The sequence below is a fragment of the Podarcis bocagei genome, assembly GCF_964188305.1.
Source record: "Podarcis bocagei genome assembly, chromosome: 2".
NCBI lineage: Eukaryota > Metazoa > Chordata > Lepidosauria > Squamata > Lacertidae > Podarcis > Podarcis bocagei.
Genome location: NC_138126.1, coordinates 321475 through 337884, shown reverse-complemented (window position 1 = coordinate 337884; position 16410 = coordinate 321475). Strand labels below are relative to the sequence as shown.

Here is a 16410-nt window from a genome sequence, read left to right as displayed (position 1 = left end):
GGCACCTTTGCGCCCCCCGGTACCGTGAAAGAGCCTTTTTAAAGGCTACGGATCGACATCGGGAGTGAGCGCGGTGCTGAGAGTCGCTACCCAGCCTGCGAAGTGAAGCTGCGTCGCCATAAGCGGAGAGCGCCGATTCCTTCCTGAAAAGAAGATTTGGACTGAATTCCCGTGAGTAGGAGCTGAAAAACAATCGGGACCTTTTAAATCTGGAAAATTGGGCTAAAAGCGGGGAGATTAAAAGCAAGGAAGTCTGCCTCTCCCCGACTGCATGAAAGTGAAAGCAACGGAACTTTAAACTTGCATCCGTTGAAACCCGCTCTTTAACTAATCAAACCGGACATTCAGACTTTGATCTCCCCTCTAGCTAGCAGGGCAGAGGGGAGGCGAATGGGACTTTAATATCTGCATGACCTTTCTGAGTAAAAATCCTCTGCTGCCTCATTTATTGAAAGTACGAAACGGTCTGCCTTTTCAGAACAATAGGGCACTGAACTGGCTCTCTCCTGTAAAAGTGATACTGTGTTACAAAGTTTATACAGTGCTTGGCTACAGTACATTATAAGAAGAAACAGTATAAATTGAGAAACTGTGGCAATTTGTAGTTACAAGCTTTTAGCAACATTGACTTTGATTGTGTAAATTCCTTTTTATACTTTTGGATATTCTCCTTTGCCTTCGTATCTGGATATTTTACTTTATGGCCATTTTGATTTGCTCCCCCTAGAGGGTAAAGTAAAGTCCGGCACGGCCTAAGACAGTGGAATTTTCCAACGGGGAACAGATCCCGTGGGAAACGACCTTGACATGAGTGGCTCACAAGAAGAGATAGTCACAAGAGCCAAAACCAAGCAACAACAACAACAGCTGCAGCAGCAACAGATAAAGAAAAGAGGTTCAATCTCAGGCCTAACTGTTGGATCAGCAGGAATAACAGGACAAGAAAAAGGAGCAGCTGTCTCTATGGATGCCGTGACAGATGCTTTGCTTAAGATAAATCAAACTCTGGAGTCTTTGACAAAACAGACTTCAGAAAATACACAAAAATTAACAGAAATATCAGTAAGACTAAACCAGAATACAGAATCAATAAATAAACTGGTGGAGGAAAACGCTACCACGCGTCAAATTGCCGAGGAAGCCAAGGCTACTGCTGGAGAGACACAAACGAAATTAGAACCGATTGCTAAGAAGGTCTACGAGCACGACGCAACTTTGGCCTTGTGGGAGCTACAGAGAAAAGAGAGGAATTTGAAATTAAGATCGATCCCGGAGAACGAGAGAGACAACCTTGCGGAATATTTGACACGGGAGTTTGCAGACTGTTGGGATCTCGAGGAAGATGACTTTAAAATTACAACAGCTTTTAGATTGGGCAAAAAGCAAGACAGAAAGACCCCGAGAGACTGCTTGATTACACTCAGATCCAAGGATGAAAGAGACAAAATATTAGGACTACACTTTGAAAAGGCCCTGCAAATTGGAAACTCAGCCATACAGATCTTTAAAGACATTCCAAAATATATTTTGGACTTAAGAAACTTCTACAAAGACTTGGCTCTTCTGCTAAAGAAAAATTCCATCCGCTTCAGGTGGGAATTCCCACAAGGACTGTCATTCGACTACAAGGCAAAGAAGGTGAAAATAAAGACAATTCAAGACAAGGACAAGTTTTTGGCAAGAAATCAGGAGGACCTGCAGAAGGGGACTGTGGACGTACTTGCAGAACAGAGGAGAGCATTAGAGATTTTGAATCTCTCAATTGGACAAAAACCACCACCATCAGAAGAAGAGCAACAACTTGGAGCTGTTGGAGGAGTTTTAGAAAACTAACAAGATGGCCCTGCAATTCCTTAGCTGGAATTGTAATGGGCTCAATGGGCCTTTGAAGAGAAGACAAGTATTTCATATATTGAACAGAGAACAATTGGACTTGATATGCCTACAAGAAACTCATATAACTAGAGCCCACAGGAGACTACTCACAAACAAAAAGCTAGGACAAGAATTTATTTCATCAGATAAAGTTAAGAAAAGAGGAGTGGTAATATATGTGAAAGAGAAATGGGCCCCAAAAATGATATTCAAAGATGAACAAGGGAGATACCTGGCAGTGGAGATACAAGTACAAGGAGAAAAACTTTTAGTTGTTGGAATCTACGCACCAAATGAAGGCAAATCTGACTTCTTTAAGAGACTTCATGAAACCCTGACGGACTATTTGGATTACAATATGATAATCATGGGAGACATGAATGGCGTGGTCTCCACCAATATGGACAAGTCACAAAGACTAACAGTTAGTAAGGAAGGGAGACTTCCTAAGACTTTTTTCGAAATGACAGAAAACATGGACTTGATAGACATATGGAGAACAAGGAACCCTCTGGAGAGAGAGGGAACCTTCTTCTCTCAAGCAATGATGACCTGGACCAGAATTGACCAAATTTGGATTACTAGTGGTATGGCTCCAAAGATCAAGAAAGTGGAAATCTGCCCAAAAACTTGCTCCGACCATAATGCCGTGAGGATGGAGATGAAACTTACAACAACTGGTCAATTTAGATGGAGAATGAATGACAGCCTCTTCCGAGATAAGGAAATCCTCACGAAGGCCCAAAAGACTCTTAAAGACTACTTTGAAATAAATCTAAGGGCCGATGTGGAGAAAAGAGTGATCTGGGACGCAAGTAAAGCGGTGATGAGAGGATTTTTGATTCAACAAAATTCAATAAAGAGGAAAAAACAAAGTGAGAAAAAAGAAAAGATTTTGGAAAAGATAAAGGAAGGAGAGAGAAAATTAAGAATAAAGCCAAAGTCCCAGGAGATTCTAAGAGAGATTAAGCTACATCAAACACAATATATGGAATTGATGAACCAAGAGATTGAATGGAAGATAAAGCAAATGAAGCAAAAGACCTTTGAATCAGCAAATAAATGTGGCAAGCTTTTGGCATGGCAACTGAAGAAAAGGCAGAAATTAAATACAGTTACAAGCCTAGAGGTGGATGGAAAAAATATATCTAAACCCAATGAAATTAGAAATTGCTTCCTAGGCTACTTTAAAAAACTTTACACTCAAGGCCCGCAAGATGAAGAAGATATAGATAAATTCCTTGAAAAATATGGACTACAAAAAATCTCTCATCAAAGTAAGATGGATTTGAACCAGAGAATTTCAGAACAAGAGATAGAGGCTGCCATTCAGAATATGCAACTGGGCAAATCTCCAGGACCGGATGGACTGACTTCCAGATACTACAAATCGCTGAAGGAATGGCTGACTCAACCACTAAAAGAAGTCTGCAATGAGATTCTTGAGGGAAAAAAGGCACCTGAATCGTGGAAAGAAGCATATATTTCACTCATACCAAAGTCAGAGACTGAGAAGACACAACTTAAGAACTACCGCCCAATATCTTTACTCAATGTGGATTACAAAATTTTTGCAGACATTTTGGCAAAAAGATTTAAAAGAGTGCTGATGGAGAAGATTCATAAGGACCAAGCAGGCTTTCTCCCTAAAAGACACCTAGCAGACAATGTAAGGAATGTAATAGACATTTTGGAAAAGCTGGAGGTGAATATAAATACCAAAGCAGTACTGATCTTTGTGGACGCGGAGAAAGCCTTTGATAATATTTCTTGGAGCTTTATGATAAAGAATCTTCATGGGATGGGGGTAGGCCAAGGTTTTGAGAATGGTATGGCTGCAATATATTCGGAACAAAAAGCTAAATTGATTGTAAACAATGTAGTGACTGAGGAACTTAAGATAGAAAAAGGAACACGACAGGGGTGCCCAATTTCCCCATTACTTTTTATTTCGGTTCTGGAGGTGTTGCTGAACATGATAAGAAATGACCAGCAGGTTAAAGGAGTGCAGGTCGGAGCTAAACATTACAAGTTAAGAGCGTTTGCAGATGATTTAGTATTGACCCTGCAAGAGCCAAACACTAGTACGAAAAAAGTTTTAGAAATAATACAACAGTTTGGCCAGGTAGCCGGATTTAAGCTGAATAAACAAAAAACCAAAGTCTTAGGGAAAAACTTAACAGATATTGAAAAGGAGAAATTCCAAGAGGAGACAGGGTTGACAGTGGTCAAGAAGGTGAAATATCTAGGGGTTTACTTAACATCTAAAAATGTGAATTTATATAAGGACAATTACGAAAAATGTTGGTCAGAAATTAAAAAAGATTTAGAAATATGGTCAAATTTGAAATTGTCAATGATAGGCCGAATTGCTGTGATTAAAATGAATGTATTGCCTAGAATGCTATTTTTGTTTCAGACCTTGCAGATTCTGGACAAGATGGAATGCTTTAAGAGGTGGCAGAAAGATATTTCGAAATTTGTCTGGCAGGGCAAAAAGCCCAGAATTAAATTTAAAATACTAACAGATGCTAAAGAAAGAGGGGGTTTTGCCCTGCCGGACTTAAAATTGTATTATGAGGCAGCAGCTTTCTGCTGGCTGAAAGAATGGATGCTCCTCGAGAACACGGACATTTTGGATCTGGAAGGTTTTAACAATGCTTTTGGCTGGCATGCATATCTATGGTATGACAAAGTTAATAGTGCTTTTAAAAACCACATTGTCAGAAAAGCATTGTTTAATGTTTGGATAAGATATAAAGATCTATTGGAAAATAAAACCCCTAGATGGGTGTCACCAGTGGAGGCTAAAGCAGTTAAGAAACTCAATATGGAGGTCGGATGGCCGAAGTATTGGGAAATTTTAGAACAGGATGGAGATAAGTTTAAACTACAAAGTCACGAGAAACTGAAACATAAAGTACAAAATTGGTTTCAATATCGCCAAATAATGGAATTTTACAAACAGGACAAGAAAATTGGTTTCCAGGTGGAAAAATCAAAGTTAGAAACTGAACTGTTAGAACCCAATACTAAGAATTTATCTAGAATGTACAACTTGTTGCTGAAATGGAGTACTCAGGATGAAACAGTCAAATCGGCTATGATTAAGTGGGCACAGGATGTTGGACATAACATTATGTCAGCTGACTGGGAATGGTTATGGAACACCGGTATTAAATTTACGGCATGTAATGCCTTAAAGGAAAACATTATGAAAATGGTTTACAGGTGGTACATGACCCCAGTCAAGCTGGCAAAAATCTATCATTTGCCCGATAACAAATGTTGGAAATGTAAAGAGACTGAAGGTACCTTCTACCACCTTTGGTGGACATGCCCGAAGATAAAGGCTTTCTGGGAAATGATCTATAATGAAATGAAAAAGGTACTTAAATGTACTTTCCCTAAAAAACCAGAGGCCTTTCTCTTGGGCATTGTCGGCCAACTGGTGTCAAAGAAGGATAGAATTTTTTTTATGTACGCCACAACAGCAGCAAGAATACTCATCGCAAAGTATTGGAAGACACAAGATTTACCCACTCTGGAAGAATGGCAGATGAAAGTGATGGACTATATGACATTGGCTGAGATGACAGGCAGAATCCGTGACCAACGAAAAGAGACAGTGGAAGAAGAATGGAAGAAATTTAAAAGTTATCTTAAGGACTACTATAAACTTAATGAATGTTAAAATGTTATGGTTTTCAGAAACAAAGGGGTACAGTGATATAAGGTCAGAATATAAAGAGGACTAAGATGACAGAGGTTGGGACATGTCATGGCTTGACTGGTTGCCAAACCTAGGATGGGCAAAAGGCCTGTTTTTACTGCTGCTTGGCCCACTTTTCATTTTGCTAATTTTTTGCTTTTCTGTACCTTGCTTCCTGCAGTGCTTGCATACAATGACACGCAATATGATTTCTCGCATGCTTCGCCCCCAGATTATAGCTCTGACCCGAGAATATCAGCCTGTGCCTTCTTGGGACGAGCCTTTTTAAGAAAAGGGCTGTCCAAAATTGAGAGGTATGGAATGAAGGGGTACAGTTAGGGTTACCCCAGAAAGCCCTAAAAACTGTTTGTGAATCCCCCCCCCCAACCAGGCCTCGGAGTACGCATTTTAAAAACTACAATTTCCTCTAAGACAAAAAGCATGAGCTAAGCAGTCCTCTCTGTAACAAAAACGCTGTAACAACTCAGAGCTGAGAACAGTAAAGCTTTCGCTTCCCAGATCCAAGATAACCTTGTCCTGGTACATTGACTTGCAACATACTTCCGGGAACAGAGCCAGAGAACGAAAAGCAACATTTCTATGTAAGAATCTGTGAAGGGGGAGAGGAAAAAAGGGGTTTGGAAAAAGGATAAAACCTGCTTGTAAAATGTTTTCGGTGCGGCCTGTCTTTTGTGAACTGAATCACACAGGTGCCTTCTGCCCCCCCGGATGGCAGAATAAAACGCTCTTTCTCTGGATTAACCCCCTGGTGTTGTTTGGCTCCTTTTGTCTCTGCTCGGGTGCAACAATTATTCCGACCCATGGATTAATAAGGCTACACCAGAAGTGGGTAGCGGTGAAGTCTGTCTGTAGGGAGCCAACCCACCCCCTCAAGGCACCATAGCTGTCAACTTTCCATTTTGAAAAGGGATCAGCAGCCTTGAAAATAAGGGATCAGCAGCCTCACTTATCCCGGGGACAGTCTACGGGATATCTAACAATCCAAGATAGCAGCAGGAAGCAGCGGGAAACGGCGCTGGAATAAGGGAATTTCCCGCCCAAAAAGGGAAGGTTGACAGCTATGCAAGGCACAGAAACTTACGGCAGCTTTCTGTTCTTGGAAGGAGAGGGGTGAAATCAGCCCCGCCCTGTTTTCTCTTGAAAGACATCCAAGGGCCGGCAGTCTTGCAAGAGCCAATCAGAGGAAGGATGCTGAAAGATTCCATTTGGGGGAGCTGTTGGCAGTTGGAAGGCCAGGGGATTGAATGAGGTATACCAGGATCCCATCGGGGCTGAGCAGCTGAGCAGTGAGCATGCCAGGCGGCCTTAACTCAGCCACATGCAATATTGTTGTTATTGGGTTGTCGCTAGCCAAGCCCTACTCAGAGTAGACCCACTGAAAGAGCCAGCATGGCGTAGTGGTTGGGAAGTTGGACTAGGACATAGGTGACCAGGGTTCGGATCCCCTGCTCTTGACCTTGGACCAGCCTAACCTACCTCACAGGGTTGTTGTGGGGATTAAACCGGTTTCTGATTTTTAAAGCCCTCACAAAGATTCATCAGGGGTTTGGGGCAAATTTCCCCCGACAGACACGTTTTTTTTTAGGCAGTTCTCCCGGATGCAGTCACAGGAAATCTCAAAACATTGCAAACAAGAAGCTAAGAGCCCCTAATACAGAAATGCTCAGTTGTGTGCTGATTGGGACAAGATGATGATGATGATGCAAGGCCCAATTCTGGAAAAACAAAAATCTTCCAACTCCAGTAGATTGGGTGGGTGGGAAGTGGGAAATTGTGTAAATGACCAAGCTGACTGTTGTGGGCCCCTCAGTCCTGTCAGGATCTGGCAAGGCCGGCCCAACCATGAGGCAAGTTGAGGCAACCGCCTTAGGAGGCAGCATTCATAGGGACAGCAGATTCGGCCTCCAGCGAATGCATTGGCTGCTGCCCCTGCCATGGTGAGAGCAACAGCCCCAAGGCCACCTCTCTTTACGGGACCACCTCTCCTGGTCTGCCCCACAGAGGACCTAAGGTCCATGAAGAACCACAGTTTAGAGGTCCCGGGCCCTAAGGAAGTCAGGCTATCCTCCACCAGGGCCAGGGCCTTTTCAGTGATGGCTCCGACCTGGTGGAATGCTCTGTTCCAGGAGACCAGGGCCCTGCAGGATTTAACCTCCTTCCATTGGGCCTGTAAGACAGAGCTATTCCGCCTGGCCTTTAATTTGAATTCAGCCTGATCTTTTATTTCCCTTCCCTTCCCTCCCCCTCCCCTTTTATGAAGATCAGCCCCTCTGAGACCCCACAGCTCATTCTCCCCTGGCCTCCTCGCTGGCCCAAGTAGGACCAATTCAGCCAGCTAGACTTGGGGATTATCTAATGCTTATTTCCCCTAAATTGATTTCTGAATTTTGAATTTTATTGTTATTCATGTTTTTATGCTGTATTTTATGCTGCTTTTACAATTAAGTGTTTTAAATTTGTTGTTAGCCGCCCTGAGCCCAGTTTTTGAACCGGGAAGGGCGGGGTATAAATAAATTATTATTATTATTACTATTACAGAGGCATCCTGGCAAATAGGAGGCACTGCTCGTCTCTTCCCACCCTTGCTTTTGATACAGATTGTCATTTCTTCCTTGTTCCTGATATTAGATCTTCCCTCACCCCTTTTGCCCTTTGGGAGGTGCCCCCCACCATTTTGTGGTTTGCCTCAGGTGTCAAAATATCCTTGGCCGGCCCTGGAATCTGGCCTGGTTTGGCAGCCCAAGATGGGAGGAAGACGGAGGAGCAGGTGGCGGGCTGTAAGGTTGGCACCTAGGGACGGCAGAGGAGGGTCCCTGTGTCAGGTACTGCTGACTCTCTCCCCTGCCCCTCTTGACCAGCAAGGGGAAGGGGCTGAACAGGTAGGGGTGGAGGCAGAGTTGGAGACTGATGACCAGAGAGCCAGGGGGGTGTTATGGTTAGAGTGCTGGACTAGAACTGGGGAGACGTGGGTTCAAACCCCCAACTGACCTTGGGTCAGTCACCATCTCTCAGCCTGACCTACCTCATGGGGTTGTTGTGAAGAGAGGTAGAATTGTGTGCACCACCTTGGGCTCATGGGAGGAAAGGTGGGCTATAAAGGGAATCATAGGTAAAGGGTAAAGGGACCCCTGACCATTAGGTCCAGTCGTGACCGACTCTGGGGTTGTGCGCTCATCTCGCTCTATAGGCCAAGGGAGCCGGCCTTTGTCCGCAGACAGCTTCCGGGTCATGTGGCCAGCATGACTAAGCTGCTTCTGGAGAACCAGAGCAGCGCACGGAAATGCCCTTTACCCTCCCACCAGAGTGGTACCTATTTATCTACTTGCACTTTGACGTGCTTTCGAACTGCTAGGTTGGCAGGAGTAGGGACCAAGCAACGGGAGCTCACCCCGCCGTGGGATTTGAACCACCGACCTTCTGATCGGCAAATCGTAGGCTCTGTGGTTTAACCCACAACGCCACCTGCGTCCCAAAGGTAATAATAATGATTGTCTAATCTTCAAGAGCCTGGGGACACCTTTGTAGGTGGGACTTGCATTGGGCAAGAGAGTCTTGTGCATGAGCTCACTCTGCGTTGTCTTGAAGAGCTTGGCAGGAAGAGCACATCAACTGTAGGGACATCTTTGTAGTGTCTGTGTGGTTATGAACCTCTTGCCATGCCCACTCACCTTGGGATCTTGACTACCTCAGAATCCTGACTTCCAGACCCAGTGCTTGGCTGCTGAGTCAATACTGCTGTTATCCTATATAAAGATCTCCCCTTTACTCTCAAGTAAGAGACGTCGTGTTTTGGGATGGGAAGCCGACTCTGACTTAGAACAAAAAGGCAATGAGCAATACTCGGTGTGCTATAAAATACCTTATAATTGTTCTTTAATACCGTTTAATCCTTGAATGAGATAGAACAATAGAACTGTAGGAGAAGTAGATATGGAAAAGAGTAACTGCTCATTTTGCATGTGAGTTCAATCCTGGGAGGCTGAAATTGCACAAGTCAAGTCCCAAGCAGGGTGAAGAGTTTAAAAGCTCTGTTTGTGCCAGGTCGGTCGGGGGCCACCCGGTGTGAAAAGTGCTTTTAAGCTTGCTGGTCAAGACCCACTGGGCACACCGACTCTGGAAAGCTCTGGGATGTTCTCACGAGATCTTGAGGAGCAATGCAAGTTCCCCGCGTGGTCTCAGGCGAGCATTCGTAGCCTTCCAGAGCCAGCGTACTGAGAGGGCCTTACCCCGCAAGGAAGTCAGAGAGCTTAAAAGCTCTTTTTGTGCCAGGTAATCCTGAGTGGACCTGGTGCAAAATGACCTTTTAAGCTCTCTGCCTTGCTGGAGGAGTGGCGCAGCTCCAAGGATTCGCTTTGATTTTCATGTGTACATGAAACCCTTGGAACCAAACCCTGAATATAGTGAGGGACTGCTGTATAAAGTATTGCACTGTGGTGTTTGCGAATGATTGTCTTTTCTTTGTTACCTGTTTCTAATGTGATTTTATATATAGATATATAATTGTGTTATGTACTGAGTTCAATAGGATCCAAACTGCAGCAGGCTGATTGGTCCTAGAACAATAGGATTCAGAATGCAGCAGTCTGCAGAATGCAGCAGTATGATTGGACTTTCTGGGATTTATGGTGGACGCAGAAGGGGTCCACCCGACTGGGGACAAGGTACGGGCCATTTGTGATGCCCCAGCGCCCAAGAGCAAGACTGAACTTCAGGCCTTCTTGGGACTTGCTTGTCTCAAACTCGGTCTTGGCACACTTCGGCGAGAGGCTGCCAGTGGTGCTAGCATGCGACGCCTCACCCTATGGCATTGGCGCTGTCCTGGGGCACCAACTCCCGGATGGAAGAGAGGTACCGGTGGCGTACTTTTCCCAGACACTCAACGCAACCGAGCGGAACTACTCGCAAATCGACAAGGAGGGTCTGGCAATCGTGAAGGGAGTAAAAAAATTCCATGATTTCTTGTACGGGCGGCCCTTCACCGTGGTGACTGACCACAAGCCGCTGCTTGGCTTGTTTGCTCCCGAAAAGCAGACCCGCCAAGTGCTGTCTCCTCGCGTCCTCAGGTGGTCAATTTTCCTTGCCAGCTACCAGTATGCACTGATTCACCGACCTGGGAAGGCGATGGGCCATGCGGACGCCCTCAGCAGGCTACCACTACCGGAAACAGGCCCTGACCCAGCACCTGCACAAGAGGTTATGAGCCTGGAGCTGCTTCCCGACCGCCCCATTCAGGCACAAGAAGTTGCACACCATTCCAAGAAAGATAGGGTCATCTCCCGGGTCCTGGACTGGGTGTGGAGGGGATGGCCCAGCAACAGCCCCGGGCCAGAATTCGCCAGCTACACAACCCACAAACATGAACTGTCGGCCCACAAGGGGTGCCTGTTATGGGGAAGCAGGGTCGTTGTTCCCCAGCCCCTCCGCAAAAGGGTCCTCACAGCCCTACACGAGACACACCCAGGGGTAGTAAGAATGAAGGCCCTTGCCAGGAGTTATGTGTGGTGGCCAGGGATCGACGGAGAGATAGAGGCCTGGGTCAAACACTGCCAGGCCTGCCAAGAATCCCGCCCAGATCCCCCAAGGGCCCCAGTCCAGTCCTGGGAGTCCGCCCGAGCACCATGGTCACGCCTGCATGTGGATTTCGCTGGCCCCTTTCAGGGGAAAACATTCTTCATAGTGGTGGACTCCTACACCAAATGGCTGGAAGTCGCACTGGTACCGTCCACTTCCACGTCCGCAGCCATCCGGGTACTACGCAGGCTGTTTGCAACCCACGGGCTCCCTGACACTCTCGTCTCAGACAACGGGACTGCATTTACGTCAGGAGAATTCCAAACCTTCACAGCGCAGAACGCCATCCGCCACATCCGTTCGGCGCCATTCCACCCTGCCACCAATGGCCAAGCAGAACGCATGGTGCGGACCACCAAGGACACCCTCCGCCGCATGACGCAAGGGGACTGGGAGTACCGCCTTGCCACATTCCTTCTAGCACAGCACAGCACCCCCAGCTCAACGACTGGCCGGAGCCCCGCTGAACTACTAATGGGTCGGCGCCTTGCAATCAGATTGGACCGCCTTCACCCCGATAGAGCTCAGGATGAGGTAGTGGTGGGGGAAGGCAGGAACCCCCGGACCTTCGAGGCCCAGGACCCAGTGTACGCAAAGAATTTTGGGGCAGGCCCAGCATGGGTACCCGCCACAGTCACCAGGGTCACTGGCCCAGTGTTGTATGAGGTGCTAATGGATGGGGGGCAATGCTGGCGTCGCCACTGCGACCAGATACGGCGACGATTCCCAGGAGAAAACCAGGAGGAGGACAGGTCAGAGGAGTCCCAAGGGAACAGCGGGGCAGCGAGGCCCATAGAGCAGGAGGGGCCAGCAGGAGAGGCAGAATCAGTAAATACAGAGAGGACCCACGAGGCCGAAAGGACACCGGAACCAGATCCACGACTGAGCGAGCCGGTTGCACCAGACCAAACAGGCCCATCACAGCCAGCATCCTTGGAACACGAGCCAGAACCTGGAGCCCGGACCAGGGAACACCCCAGGCCGCAACGCACACGTAGGCCGCCGGCGTACCTCGAGGACTATGAATGCGACCTCCCGGGCAGGACTGGAACTTAGAGGGGAGGGGTGTTATGTACTTAGTTGAATAGGATCCAAACTGAAGCAGTCTGATTGGTCCTAGAACAATAGGATCCAAATTGCAGCAGTCTGATTAGTCCTAGAACAATAGGATTCAGAATGCAGCAGTCTGATTGGTCCTAGAACAATGCAGCAGTATGATTGGTTGGCAGGAACCACCCAATCCTGCTCCAGATAGAAGTGAATCCACAACCTGATTGGCTTAGAGTAGAATTCCGGAATTAGCCAATCATGTGCAGCCCACTGTGTAAATAGTGTATATAAAGCAGGTACTGTGAGGGGACTTTGATTCATTCCTCCTCACCACTATGAGCTGAATAAAGAGCCTGAAATCACTTTGCGACTCTGAGTATATTTCAGTCTGCCATAGTCAAAACAAAACAAAACAAAAATTCCTTCCAGTAGCACCTTAAAGACCAACTAAATTAGTTCTTGGTATGAGCTATCGTGTGCATGCACACTTCTTCAGATACACAGATATTGTGTGTCTGGAGAAGTGTGCATGCACACGAAAGCTCATACCAAGAACTAACCTAGGTTGGTCTTTAAGGTGCTACAGGAAGGAAATTTTTTTTGTTTCTTCCCCATTTTGTAGTCCTTCCTTCATGGAGTCAAATAAAAGTGGAACCGTGCAGATCCGATGTATGGTGGATTTTCTATGAATTTATAACAGAAGCGTAGCGTATGTTGTGTGTGAGTGTGAGTGTGTGTGGAGTTAAACTGAATGATGGGGGGCTTTTCCTGCGACAAGGGAGAGAGAGAGACCCCCCTGTCCCCCTTTCCGCCCCCCCAGAGGGTCCCCCTTGTCTCTCTCTGTGTCTCTGAGGGAGGAGAGAGGAGGCGCCCCTCCCCCCCCTGCGGCTGCTTCCCCTCAACGGCTTTTCCCGCCTTTTCCCAACTGCCTCCTCGCCTCCCTTGGGGCGCCAAGGATTCCTGGCCGACCAGGCGGCCCTTTCCCGGGGGGCCTTCAGGGGCGGATTCCTCCTCGGGATTCCTCTCTTGTCCATGGATCTGAAGGGATCCATCATTGGCCCCAAGCGGCTGGATGGATGAGCCATTTCCCAGGGGTCCTTTGTAGGTGGCTCTCCTGGAAGCTCCTTTTGGCCTCCCCCCAAGATGGCGAGGGCGTTTCATTCCTGGCCTGGGACACTTCTTCATCTCCCTATTTTCCTGGTGGGGGGGAGGGGGTTTTCGGGGAGGGGGAGGGGTCTCCTGGCTGGGAAGCCCCCTCCCTCCCCCCCCCCGAGCTGGAGGGTGTTTCTTGGGGGGGTGTCTGGAGGGAGCCATTTCTGAGCCCAAGGCACCTCCCACCACTAGGCAGCCCTTCGCCTCTTCTCCCCCCCCCCCAGGAGATAAGGGGGGGATATAAGGGGGGCAGCCCCTAGAGCGCAGGCGCAGGAAAACTGAAGGCAGGGAGAGGGAGGGGAGGACCTAGGGCGCTCGGCTTGCCAAGGGTTAAAAGGAGCAGAGCTGGATTCCTAGAGAGGACAGGAAGTGAAGGGGGAGGGGGCAAGGTCCTCCAGAGCAGAAGCCCCTCCCTCCCCCTCCCTTCCTGCTTTCTTCTTCTCTCTCCTTTGCAAAAGCCCCTCCTGGACTCACCTGAGTCTCCTCTCTCTTCCCCTGAGGGTGCAATGGGGAGAAGGGGCTGCAGCCAGACGGGAACATTCCCACATGGGGGGAGCACAGGGAGAAGAAAAGCCCGTCTGCATCTCCAGACCACTTCCTGCGTCCCAGATGCAACAACACATGTCTCTCCCCCAGATCTCACTCCCAAAGACACACTCTTCCATGGTCTCCTAAGACAGATGGATGCCAACCAACCAACCATTCCCTCCCCTCACAATGCACAATGGGGCTTCCCCTCCCCACCCCCTCCTGGTGCCCCTTCAAGTTGGCTTGAGGGCAGGGGGAGGGTCCACCCCACCAGATGAAGGGAGAGGAGGTCCTTCCATCCGGAAAATGGGAATGCTTGCAAAGATTTCCATGAAGATGAGTGCCATATAGATAATAATATTATTACGTGAATTCCCCCGCTTACACAAAGATTAATACAGTGGGACCTCGGGTTAAGAACTTAATTTATTCTGGAGGTCCATTTTTAACCTGAAACTGTTCTTAACCTGAGGTACCACTTTAGAAAATGGGGCCTCCACTACCACCACCATGCAATTTCTGTTCTAATCCTGAAGCAAAGTTCTTAACCCGAGGTACTATTTCTGGGTTAGCGGAGTCTGTAACCTGAAGCGTCTGTAACCCAAGGTACCACTGTACCCATCAATTAAATACACAACAGAAAAGAACAGAGCAACGTGTAGAATAATATCATCTTTATTCCCCCTTTTCTCCTTAGGGTCCAGTGTGCTTTGAAGACGTAGCTGTTCCTTTCACAGAGGAGGACTGGGCTTTGCTGGATCCTGACCAGAGAGCTCTGCAGAAGGAAGTCAAGGAGGAGAATCCTGGGATCGTGGCCTCTCTGGTAAGGCTCCCTGCTGGATCATAAGATCAGTTTTGAAATTCCATACAGATCTCTGAAGGACAAACCTCTATTTTGAGGGAGCCCCATAGCGCCACCTGCAGCATCTGAGATGTTAACACACCCAGAACTCTCCATAGGAGATGCATCTCCTGTTCTGTCTGGGAATATTCTTCCACCAGTCCTGCCTTTTCCAACCAGGATGAGGCTGCTCTGAGCTGCCCAGGCCTTCTTCAATGTAGGCTTCTGAGATCTTAGGGATGTGGAGGTACATCCTGTCTAATTTTCTTTTTCCCTTTCTACATTTGTCTGGCTTCGTTCTTTTGGTGAATCTAATTTTCCATGAAATATTTCTTGCAGGGGACTGTTTAGAATGTGGAAAAAGCTTCACCTAGGAAACCAGTCTCAATTTCCATTAAATAAAACACAGCAGGGATAATCATAGAATTTTTAAAAATGGTATAAGGCATATGGTATAACTGGTATTAGGAAACTTCATGAGGAATTAAGGGGAAAGATAGCGTTGACCCGGAGTAGTTACAACATTTATGGTCTCTCCCCGAGTGCCAGGGACCCTCTAAAGAGAGCTTTTTTTTGTCAGAATTATTTCTTTTTTTCCAATTTTTGGCAATTAATTGGCAATAAATGTTCTCACTGCCACTGTGGCGTAAAGAAATATTTCCTTATTTAAAACATCTTTATCAAATTTTCTGTTATTGCCTCACAAGCCGTAAAATTCCAACTCTCCTTCCATAATTTCCCCCATGATGTTACTTGAATAGGTTTCCCTAAATCCATAGCCAATTTGATCATTACCGCCTTTACCTGTTCATCCAGATCCTCCCACTCCAATAAGATTCCATAGATTTTACAAATTACTTTTGTTTTGTTTTGTAGTAATTCTTTATCCAATACTGAAATTGCAAAACCCTCTTTCTTGTCAGCTTTGAAGACCTCATTTATTTGGTGATACTGGATCCACCCTGTTAGGTGGTGTTTTATTTCCTCCCGCAGTTTGGTCAGACTCATGCTGGTAGCTTCGAGAACACTGTCCCACCATCTCGTCCTCTGTCGTCCCCTTCTCCTTGTGCCCTCCATCTTCCTGGTATAATTCCTCTGGAGAGCCAGTGTAGTGTAGTGGTTAAGAGCGGTAGACTCGTAATCTGGGGAACCGGGTTCGCGTCTCCGCTCCTCCACATACCACTGGAGAGGTATAGAAATGGGGCTTTTGTTCGGAAGGGGCCGCCCCATTTGTGCTTCTCCAGGGGCAGGAGAATATCTAGGGCAGGAGAACCCCTGCAAGGTCTCTGAGGCTGCCTTTCCTTCTTCCTCTCTCCCAGGACCCTGCAGCTCGTTTTGGCTCCTTGACTCCTCAGGAAGGATAAAAGGGACAGATTCTGGAACCCTAGCGAAGATGGAAGGGGGAAGATGGACGGTTGACCTGGTCAGGTTGTCTCCTGCATCTCTCCTCTCAACCTCTGACCTTTCCCTCCCAGGGACCTCCAAGAGATCTGGTGAGTCCCAGGGGAGTGGAGATGGGGACCTGGATGGATGGAGCCAGAGAGGAATTGGGGCTTCCTCAGCTTGGGGGTGGGGGGGGAGGCAGTCAGGCGGATGGAGATGGAGAAGGGGAGCACCTTTTCGGGCTCCCCCACCTGGCTGCCTGCCTGCGCCTTTGTCA

General features: G+C 47.3%; 1 protein-coding gene across 1 annotated transcript in view; it reads left to right on the top strand.

Annotated features, from left to right (window-relative positions):
- The window catches only part of LOC308582203 (uncharacterized protein), a gene marked incomplete at its 3' end in the record, with an annotated part of 126489 nt that overhangs the window by 49226 nt on the left and 60853 nt on the right, over positions 1 to 16410 (top strand). Inside the window, exons 2-3 of the mRNA XM_081185122.1 lie at positions 14607 to 14732; positions 16070 to 16243. Of these exons, the coding sequence (XP_081041248.1) occupies positions 16144 to 16243 (100 nt within the window). The 5' untranslated portion in view covers positions 14607 to 14732; positions 16070 to 16143. The remainder of the gene's footprint in view (positions 1 to 14606; positions 14733 to 16069; positions 16244 to 16410) is intronic.